Raw genomic sequence first — 10,841 nt, 5'->3', positions numbered from 1 at the left:
GCTCTTCCTGCAGGTCTTTGGAGCTGAGACACAGGGGTGCCAGGGGACTGAGCAGTGCTGAGAGCAGGGGTCGTGGGCTGGCCTGCACAGCTGCCCTGGGCGGGTCAGGTGGAAAGGCCAGGCTCCGCTCAGTCCTTTACCTGAGATTCAAAATGTTGGGCCAGCCCGTACGTGGTGGTGAAGGTGACACTCCACGTGGCCGACTGCACAGCTGGAGACGCAGTCTGTGAGCGGAGAGCCCCGCCAGGCGCGTGTGTGTGTATCCGAGATCCCAAAGGGGGGAGATAGGAGAGGGGAGACAGATTGTGGCATGTGGGGGCTGCTCCCCTCCCCCTTAACAAGCGCACACATGCTCTGGCAAATTAAGGAAAAAAGTCACTTCCTCCAAGTCCGAGTTCCTTTCCGTCACAGCTAAGAGAGGGCTCTCGGTCTTGGCCAGCTCTGCAGTGGGAGCCCGCTCTGGGAGCCGTGTAAGTTGCAGACCGTGCACCTGTCCTGCTTCCTTGACTGCGCGCTGACGCCAGCGAGCCTGTGCTCCTGCCAGCACTTTGTTGCTATTTACGGATCTGGGAGCCTTTCTTCTTGCGACGCCTGCCATCCCTCCTCCCTCCTCCCTCCTCCCGGCAGGAGAGGCTGGTGTCAGGGCTGCCGGGCGGCACTCGCTAGGTTCTGAGCCGCCGGGGCACAGCCACCGCGCGGGGTCATTACTGCTGCTCACCCCTGGCCTTTGCCTCTCGGCTTATGTGTGGTTGTTTAAAATATTAGAGGGTGACGCCATTGTGTGGGCTGTGGGAACCCACACGGGAGGACTGGTTCGCGCCCCAGGTCAGCTGGAACGTGCGAGCCTGGTTGCAAGCACCTGTCACCTCAGCTAACTGCGAGGCCAGGGCAGCAGGGCCCCGGCAAAAGTGTCTCCCGTCGTTCTGTCTCTGCCTGCTCTACTTCCTCTTGCTCAGAGTGAGGTCAAACCTTAACTCCCCGTGGCGGCAGCTGCACGTGCCATGTCGAGGCCACAACCTTGTCCACGTGGAGCACACCTGTGGGAGACCAGTGGTGATGCTCACTTGGTGGGGCTCGTGCTGTGACACGCCCTGCGTTGGCCCCGGCTGCCGAGGAGCAGGAGTGCCCAGGAGCTGAGCCGGTGCGTGTTGTGCTCAGACCGCCATCACGGACATGCAGGGCGCCAGGCTGCCGTGGGAGCCGCGGAGCGGGGCTGGGAGGAGACCCTTCCCTTCGTGGTTCTCCCTGTCCACATTTTGTTGTTGCAGTCTTCACCGTAGCACCCGCTTGGCACTTGAGGCTTCTCAGCTAAAGCCCTTCTGTGCCCCCTGAGGACTGTAACAGGTCCGAACCACCAATGAATAGCTTTACACGGACTTCCCAAAGTCACACTCAGACACTCCGTGGGCCCGAGGACCACACCGTGCTTGGACCCACAGCACCAGCACCCGGTGGCTCGCACGTCGCCAGGGCTCACACGTTTTCGCCCTTCAGGGACGGCACCTCCCGCCCAGAGGCCTGTCGTCTGTGTCTCCGGGAGCTGTCAGCACAGCACGGTTCTACTTTAATGCTGCTAGGGCTGCCGGGGATTTCTTTGGAGGTAGCAAGACTGGAACTCACAGGATGTGAGCAGGACAGTTAGAAAGAGCGTCTAGGAATGGCATGTCCTCACTCTCCCCTCTGCTGTTGTGGTGGCACCTGGTGTTCCTTACAAGCCTTCCTGCCCCCTTCCTCAGCAGGCCTGCAGTCCTGTTCCTGGAGTCCGTGTGGCTCTCCCGTCTCTGTGGACAGTGTAGTCGTGACTTAGGGACCACGTAGGGTGCTTGGATTTTTTTTCTTTTTTTTTTTTTTTTCAAGTTTGCTATAGGGTGTGTGTGCTTGCCGAAGACAGAGAGAGAGGGAAAGTGAGAAAAATCACCCCCAGGGCGGAGGCCACACTGCAATCCCTTTCCTCCTGTATTCTCTTGGGATTTTGGGTGTGTTTCTCAAGCTGGATCTGGGATTAGGGCCCACGTTGGGGGTTTGGGTTTTTTTTTTTTTTTTTTTTTTTTTTCAAGTTTGCTATAGGGTGTGTGTGCTTGCCGAAGACAGAGAGAGAGAGGGAAAGTGAGAAATCACCCCCAGGGCGGAGGCCACACTGCAATCCCTTTCCTCCTGTATTCTCTTGGGATTTTGGGTGTGTTTCTCAAGCTGGATCTGGGACCGAGCTGCAGTCCGCCACGTGGTATGCTGCACCCTAACCTCTGCACCTCCTGCTGCCCCCCCAGTGTGCTTGGGCTTTTCACTCGACAGACGCGGAGTTCCGTGCTGTCTCTGACCTTCTCTGAAAGAGATTGGCCACCAGGAGAAAGGACCCCTAGAACGGAGTCATCGAGAGCCTCCTGTAGCAATGCCCTTGTAAACCCTGGGTTTCTGAAGATGCAGGCGATTTTACCGAATGTACCTCTTCCTTCTTATGGTTCCTTCTGCAGGGACTCCCTGACCTAGATGAAGCGAGAGCACACTGCATATAAAACAGGGTTTGAAGTACGTCGAGTGCAGCCCGACGCTTGGGCATACCCAGTTCCTCACACAGCTCTGCATCGCCAGTTACAGATTGGTGCAGAGTAACTGGTTTTTGCCTTGTGGGGATTTGCTGTTTGAAATGGGATAAGTTCTTAAGTAAGTGTGGTTATGTTACACGTCCTTTTAATTTAAATTTATCGCTTTTTAAATTTGTTTTACTAATGACTTATTGTTTATTTTATATGTACATCAGACTATGGAAATGACATTAGACAGAAAACTAATTTGAGTGGTATACTTAATTGAATTCAGATTGGGCTGTAAAGTGGTGGGGACGGCATCGAAACGCACCGGCCCAGGAGCTGTTCACACCGTGCCGTGCAGTGGGGGTTCGTTCCACAAGGTTTGCAGAGGAGATGTGAGCTTTGGAGATGAGGAACTTGGTGGCCAGCTACTGGCACTGACAGCGACCAGCTGAGCGCAGTCGTCGAACCTGACCCTCCTGTAACAACACGGGGCGTTGCGGAAGAGCTCGGCGTCAACCGTTCTTTGGTCATTCAGCACTTGAAGCAAACTGGAAAGGTGAAAAGGCTAGGTCCGGGATGCCTCGTCAGCTGACCAAAACCCACCTTTTTTAAGTGTCATCTTCTCTTGTTCACACAACAGTGAACCATTTCTTGATTGGATCGTGATGTGACAAAAGGCGGATTTTGTACCACTGGTGATGCCCAGCTCAGTGACTGGACTGAGAAGGAGCTTCACTCGCTTCCCAAGTCAGACTTGCACCAGAAAAGGGCACGGTTGCTGTCTAGGGGCCTGAGTCACCGCGCTCCCGAATCCTGGCGAAGCCCTGCTCCTGAGGAGGGTGCCCAGCACGCCGGCCAGACACACCAAACACAGCGACCTGCAGCTGGCCCTGGTCCACAGAAAGGGTCTGGCTCCCTTCTCCACAGTGCCTGGCCACTCGGGGCACAACCGACACCTGCGAAGTTGAATGAAGGGAGAGAGGTGGTGTAGTGGTTAAGGCACTGGCCTCCCACATGGCCTACTGTGGTTCAAGTCCCAGACCAGCTTAAAGCCATGCCAGGACTGTGTGCATGCACACCCACAATCCCAGGTGGAAAAGGGGTTGTGGCATAGCCGTTCCCCCAAGGGGTGATATCTCATTTTCTCTCTCACTGTCTCCCTCTGTCTCTCTCCGATGAGCGCGTGCGCCCTTTGGGGGGAAAAAAAAGGTGAGGGAACTGGGCTGTGGAGTCCTGCTTACTCGTCATGTTCGCGGCGCCCGGCCAGCTGACCCCATGCCCTCTAGCATCCAGGCACTCTGTGCCTCCACAGCCAGCAGGTGCAGAAGGTGCTCTCCAGGAGTCTGCCGGGCCCGAGCACAGGACGCCACCTTACAGGGATAAGCACTCATTGCTCGTCCACAAGACGTGTTGATTGTAATGGCTCCTAGCCTGATTGATAAAGGTGTTTGAGCCTAGTTAGGATGTACAACTCCGTCTGAAACTGCAGTTCATCTTGCACCAATCCAGTAAGATCATTGTGCACACTCCACTGGTGACCAGTGAGGTGCCCAGCCCTGGGCCAGCCCTTTCTGAGATGTCTCTGCTTCCGCTCAGTGGGAGTGTAGTCAGAGGTCCCCGTCGGGGTTAGTGGTGCTGGTGGTCCCTGGGGATGTCATGGCTTCTAGACCTGCTCACTATGGGCCTAGGAAAATGAACTTCTTTTCAGGAAGGGAAAGAAAAGCGTGGTTTCCTTCTGGTATATGCAGTCTGAATTTAAGATGGATTACCTTCTCTTCCCTTCTTGATTTGTGTATCTGTATCTCATTTCTCTGCCCAAGAGCTCTTGACTCCCGTAGTGCGTGTGTTGTTGTAATCACTTTCTTCTGAAAAGGATTTGAGAAGTTTCGTTACTCTGTTAGGTTGTCAGGAAAGTCATGACAGACTTTTCTATACAAAAATGCGTAATGACTTTCTCGATGACCCAGTACATGGTTAGTTGAAATCATGCAGTTTCACATAGCAGTTCTATGATTATAAAACACAGTTCATCTTATTAAATTCAGTACCCGTGTTGATGGGAGAAGCGGATAGCAGTTCTATGATTCTAAAACACAGTTCATCTTATTAAATTCAGTACCCGTGTTGATGGGAGAAGCGGATAGCAGTTCTATGATTCTAAAACACAGTTCATCTTATTAAATTCAGTACCCGTGTTGATGGGAGAAGCGGATAGCAGTTCTATGATTCTAAAACACAGTTCATCTTATTAAATTCAGTACCCGTGTTGATGGGAGAAGCGGTACTTCCAGTCAACGTTTTTACTGGGCCACAGCCACTGACCGGAAGCCTAGCTGGCCAGTGGGAGTTATTATAAGATAAATAAATACAGTGTTGAATGGAAAAATGGAACATACCCAACTAACAGAAAAATCCAAATTAAAACCGTGATAAAAAACCATTTTTGGGACCAGCAGGTGGTGTGGTAGTTAGGGTGCTGGCCACTCCCACATGACTGACCGTAGTTTGAGTCCTGGACCTGGTGGCTTGCTTTCTAACTCTTTCTTTCTCTCTGGTCAAATGAAAATAAATGAATAAATAAAATTAAATAAATAATTATATAAAAAAAGGAATGATTTAAAAAAAAAAAGAACCATTTTTTTACCTGCCAGATGGATTGATTATTTATTTTTTGCTATTCAGCAGATAGGCATGCTGGGTTTTACTTTTTTGCTGCGTTGGTCGGGGAGAATGAGCAAGAAAGCACCCTTTGGGTGGGGTGACCACGCTGCAATACCTTCTTCTCCATTGTCCTCTCGTGACTTTGGTCATGTACACGCTTGCGCCTGGTTTGTTTTTTTAAGCTCGCAGGTCCAGGATTTGAGCCATGAGTCAGCCATGTGGGATCCAGCTGCCTTAACCACTAGGCCACTGGCTGGCCCCAGATGGACTGACTTTTTAAAATTGCCTGTTGATGAAAGTATGGAGAAAGGACATTCTCGTGCAGTTTTGGTGGGAATGTCAGTTGGCATAGTGTATCAGAAGGCAGTCCAGTTACGTTCATTAAAAGGGGACGTAGACCAGGTCAGCCAGGAGCGTGGTGGCTAGGCGGGTAGTCCCTGTGGCCAGACCTGGTGACTTGAAAAGCACGTTGGGCGCGTGTGTGCATGTCAGAAATCCCAGCTGGAGGGAGAGGGAGATGGGACTGCAGTGTGGCATTCTCCACGGCGGGCTGCAAGGGGAGTCTTCCTACTTTCTTTCCGGCGAACACACATGTCCTCTGTTAAAAAATAAAATAAATAAAATAAAAAAAGGAACATAAATCTTTATCCAGAAATTCTCCTTTGTGGATGCGCATGTGTGTGTGTATGGATGTATGTAACAGGACAGCCCGAGATTCGTACTTGCCATCTGGTGGCAGACATGGTACGTGGCCACTGCCGTTTGTTGGATGGGTGGATGAATCAAGTGGATTTCGTCAGGAGGTAAAAGCAGAAGCAGGTCTCCCTGTGGCAGCAAGAAGAGGTCCCTTGACACGCCACAGCATGCGAAGGCTTCGGACATCTCTGCTTATAACGAAGCAGACCCGTGAACCTGGTGTCAGCTGGACGTAGTCGGATACTTACCCCTGTTGTCCTTCCTTTAACACAGCTTTTGGAGATTAACTGGACAGGCCTGACCAACCTGCTGGATATCCCGGGACTGAAGTAAGTCGGGCTGTGGCAGCCAGTGTGCTGGGGACACTGTGACGTCTGCAGTGTCACAGACGCAGTGCGGGAGCGGGCCTTTCCCCAAGGGAGACTGGAGGAGCGAGCCTGCCCCCTGGGAAACTGGAGGAGGGGGCTGTGTCCTCTGGGAGCTGGAGGAGCGGGCCTTTCCCCTGGGAGACTGGAGGAGCGAGCCTGCCCCCTGGGAAACTGGAGGAGGGGGCTGTGTCCCCTGGGAGACTGGAGGAGTGGGCCTTTCCCCGAGGGAGACTGGAGGAGGGGCCTGCCCCCTGGGAGCTGGAGGAGCAGGCTGTGCCCCCTGGGACACTGGAGGAGCGGGCCGTGTCCCCTGGGAGAGAGGGCGTGGTCCCCTGGGAGACTGGAGGAGCGGGCCGTGTCCCCTGGGAGACTGGAGGAGCGGACCTGCCCCCTGGGAGACTGGAGGAGCAGGCTGTGCCCCTTGGGAGCTGGAGGAGCGGGCTGTGTCCCCTGGGAGCTGGAGGAGCGGGCTGTGTCCCCTGGGAGCTGGAGGAGCGGGCTGTGCCCCCTGGGAGACTGGAGGAGCGGGCCTGCCCCCTGGGAGAGTGGAGGAGTGGGCCCTGTCCCCTGGGAGACTCTGGGCCTTCTTAGCCCTCCTGACGAGGGTCGCGTGAAATGCTCGTGACCAGTTTTGTTCTGGCATGTAGAACCATGGGGACCTGGAGGAGCAGAAGTGAAGGTTCTAGGACATTGGGGTGGGCCATTAGCTCTCATTTTCTTTGTTTCTTATAGGATATTTTCCTATTTTGGTATTTTAGAAAAGTTAATTTTTAATTTTGGTTTTTATTATTTTCCCAGAAACCTAAAACAAAATTTTAAAGTGCATCTGTGTTTCAGAACTAACCCATCCCAGGTTCTTTCTGTTTTTTTGTTTGTTGGTTTGTTTTGGAGAGGTTTTTCCTATAGGGCGCATGTGCTCGCCAGACAGAGAGAGACAGAGAGACAGAAAGCGAGAAATCACCTCCCAGGGGGGATGGCCACGCCGCAATCCCTTCTCCTTCATTCTCCTCTTGGGATCTTGGGCACGCACGCACATGGGCCCGGCGTGAGTTTAAGCCACCAGCCCTGGGACTCGAACCGCGGTTGACTACGTGCGAGTCCAGCGACATGGCCATTACGCTAACTACTGCTGGTCCCCCTATCCCAGGTTCTTTCTAAGCTGCCACTGGCCCTTCCCTTTCTTCCTGCAGTCACCAGTTCCCAGCCCACTCTGAGAAGCTGTGTGGTGGGGGCTGGCAGTAGCGTGGTGGTTAAGGGCTCTGGACTCCCACGTGGCCGACTGCGGTTCAAGTCCCGGACCTGGTAGCTTGCTTTCTCTCTCTCTGTCCTCTGGTCAAAATAAAATAAATTAAGTAAATAAATGAATAAAGTTAAATAAAATAATCCTTTAAAAAAAAAAAGAAGAAGCAGCTGTGTGGGGGCGTGCACCCAGGAGGCTGAGGCAGGAGAACTGTAACATCGTGAGGCCCTGTCTAAATCAGCCCTTCACCCCTCCCACAGGCACCACACACGGTGTAAAAGGGATGTATAAATGCCCCCTTTAATAGAGTTATATATTTACATAGAATTTATACATAATTTAAAAGATTTTCTTGGGACAGGTTTTTGCTATTGGGTGTGTGCAGTTGCCAGAAAGAGAGAGAGACAGAGAGACAGAAAGCAAGAAATTGCCCCCCCGGGGGGATGGCCACGCCACAATCCCTTCTCCTCCATTCTCCTCTCGGGATCTTGGGCACGCACGCACACGCGCCCAGCGTGAGTTTAAGCCACCGGGTCCGGGACGCGAACCGCAGTCGACTACATGGAAGTCCAGCGACATAGCCATTACGCTAAGTGCGGGTCCCTATAATTAAAATTTTATAATATAACAATTTCTGTTTCATGCAATAGTGTACTATTCATAAATTGGGACCATTCAGAGACTTTCTATCAAATCATAGTTGTAGATATCCTTGTTTTAAATGGAAAGTCCAGTAGTCTGAACCTAACGTCATGAAATGGTGCCACATGCCGTGTTCATTGATTTAGAAGAAGGGCTGCAAGGTCCTTTGGAGCAGGAGTGATGGCTGGACAGTGTGGCCGTCCCACGGGCTGGCCGTGCTGCTGCACTGCCTTGTGCGTGCCAGTGAGCGGCTCGAGACGGAGGGGAGAAGGTGAGGGTCACGGCAGGAGCAGGAGTGCGGGGGACAGGTGGGATCTGAAGGGTCCCCTGGGAGGTACTGCCATGGGGACCTGCAGTGGGGACCAGGGAGCAGTGTCCACACTCACAGTGCAAGAGACTGCCTGGGGTGGCAGGACGAGGGGGCTGTGCAGGGGAAGGTGAGCGAGCCTGTCGCAGTGCACAGGGGGGGCCTTTAGTCCACCTCGGTCCTCAGGGAGGGGTTTCTATCCCACATGTCTTGCAGTATAAATAAAATGCCAAAAGTAAGAACAGGCTTGGTGTTAAAGCTTTGAGGGGCCATTGAAGCCCTCACTTTCCGCAGTGTCTATAGTGTGTGGAAGTCTTTTTGTTTTGTTTTGTTTTGGAGAGGTTTTTGCTATAGGGCATGTGTGCTCACCAGGAAAGACAGAGACAGAAAGTGAGAAATCACCCCCAGGGGGGATGCCCATGTCGTAGTCCCGTCTCCTCCATTTTCCTCTTGGGATCTCAGGCACGCACGCACATGGGCTCAGCGTGAGTTTAAGCCACCGGGTCTGGGACTCAAACCACGTTGACTGTATGGGAGTCAGTGACAGCCTTTACGCCAACTGCGGTTCCTAGTCTGTGGAAGTCTGAGTCACTGGTCATTCGTAGGTCGAGTCGTAGAGCAGTGTTTTGGGGTTTGGACTAAGTGTTCATTGTTCGTCATAGTACACCGAGGTCCCACCTTGGCCCGCAGGGTGCCAGCCTTGCAGAGACGTCGTCATCGTGCTTGAGCAGTGGTGCTTGCCTCTGTCTTGGTGTCTGCTGGGTGTGAGGTCACTTGACTCACTCGTATCACTTTTCACATTGGAAGGGTACTGTTACGGAGTAAGTTTCCTCTCAAAGCGTGCCAACGAGGTGAAGGTGTTCCGTAGCAATGCTGTGTGCTCTCAAAGGGGCCGTCACACGCCGGTTCCCACGGTGGCCCTGACGATAGGCCAAAGCGCACCCCAGGTGCCGTTGTTCTATAGCCCGAGTGGTTGTGCCCACCGCGAGTTGGCCGTGCAGTGGGGTAGAGGGCCTCCAGGCCGTCAGAGTGTCCGGGCACAGGTGAGCTGTGCTTGGACGGGTCTCAATCTGTCAGCCGGCAGCCTGTGGCAGGGTGGGGGACCAATGCTGCCTTGGTTTCTGCACTTCTGTTTGTGTCTGCTTTATGTTAACGAGAAATGCAGTGAGACGGGTCTTGGGTGTTTAGGGTTCCCTCTGTGGAATGTAGGTGGAGTTACTTAGGAAACGACACGCAGCCAGGAGATGGATGAACCCCCACGGAGTCGCTGAAGCTGCTTCACAGCTGAGGTCTCGGAAGGCTGGGCCCTGAGTCAGCACTGAGTGACGTGGCAGTCCTCGCCCCGGGAACGGATCATTGTGCTCGCGAGCTGCTTGTTGGGGGCCGCAGCAAGCGCTGACCACCCGTCTGCTGTTTCCTCCCCTCCAACAGTGGCCTGTCAGATACCGTCATCCTGGACATAATAGCCAACTACCTGGTGCTCCCCAACCGCGTCACCGTCCCTCTGGTCAGTGAGGCGCAGATGGCACAGCTGCGGTTCCCTACCCCGAAGGTACATGGCTCCACACCTGTCAGCCCAGGCAGCCCAAGGCTTTGTCAGCACGTGGGCGTGTCACCCTGGATGCTGTCTGCCGTGCCCTCATTTGGGTCCCGCCCGCTGCACCCTGGTGCAGGTGCCGCCCGCTACAGCGCCAGGCCAGGCTGTGGGGCATCCTGGGGACAGCACGTTGAGTGCTGTGTGGGGCGTCCCCTCTGCGAACACCCCGTCCAGATGCCGCAGGGTTCACTCTCATTTGTCTCTCGGGCATCTGCTCACCAAGAGCCCTGACCCATCTGAACCCCCCGACAGCCCGGGCCGCCGTGCCCTGCCCGTTTTTTCCGTGCCCGTGTGTTACAGTCCCTTGTACCGTCTCCCCCTGCGGGAGCAGATGCTGCGTGGGAAGAGGTCTGTGTTCTGTGCTCTCCGCACCCCTACTCCTAGGTCAGGCTCAGGCGTGAGACTGCCCCCTTTCTTGCTACGCGAACCAGCGAAGGGTCTAAATGTCTGTTCTTTTCAGGGTGTTCTGAGGATACATTTTATTGAAGCTCAGGATCTTCAGGGGAAAGACACTTACCTTAAAGGACTTGTCAAGGGGAAGTCAGACCCCTATGGGATTATTCGAGTTGGCAGCCAGATCTTCCAGAGCAGCGTAGTCAAAGAGAGCCTGAGTCCCAAGTGGAACGAGGTTTACGAGGTAAGCCTCCTGGCCCTGTGCTGCTTGGGTGTGGCTAATATGTGGGCTAATACCCAGGGCCGGGGCCTCCAGCCTGCCCTCAGGCCACCGTGCAGCTTCTCCTCTGCTTTCCTTTCTTGACTTTGAAGAGGATCTGACCTCCCTCCTCCTTCACAGCAGGCT

General features: G+C 53.9%; 1 protein-coding gene across 2 annotated transcripts in view; it reads left to right on the top strand.

Moving 5' to 3' along the window:
• The window catches only part of ESYT2 (extended synaptotagmin 2), a 77,360-nt gene that overhangs the window by 32,271 nt on the left and 34,248 nt on the right, over positions 1–10,841 (top strand). For both annotated transcript variants that reach the window (XM_027770067.1, XM_027770070.1), the window contains exons 7-9: positions 6,162–6,217; positions 9,877–9,997; positions 10,503–10,679. In XM_027770067.1, the coding sequence (XP_027625868.1) occupies positions 6,162–6,217; positions 9,877–9,997; positions 10,503–10,679 (354 nt within the window). The remainder of the gene's footprint in view (positions 1–6,161; positions 6,218–9,876; positions 9,998–10,502; positions 10,680–10,841) is intronic.

Source organism: Tupaia chinensis, unplaced genomic scaffold (genome assembly GCF_000334495.1).
Source record: "Tupaia chinensis unplaced genomic scaffold, TupChi_1.0 Scaffold000110_1, whole genome shotgun sequence".
Lineage (NCBI taxonomy): Eukaryota > Metazoa > Chordata > Mammalia > Scandentia > Tupaiidae > Tupaia > Tupaia belangeri.
The sequence above is the reverse complement of the archived record's forward strand: the minus strand, read 5'-3'. Positions and strand labels throughout refer to the sequence as shown.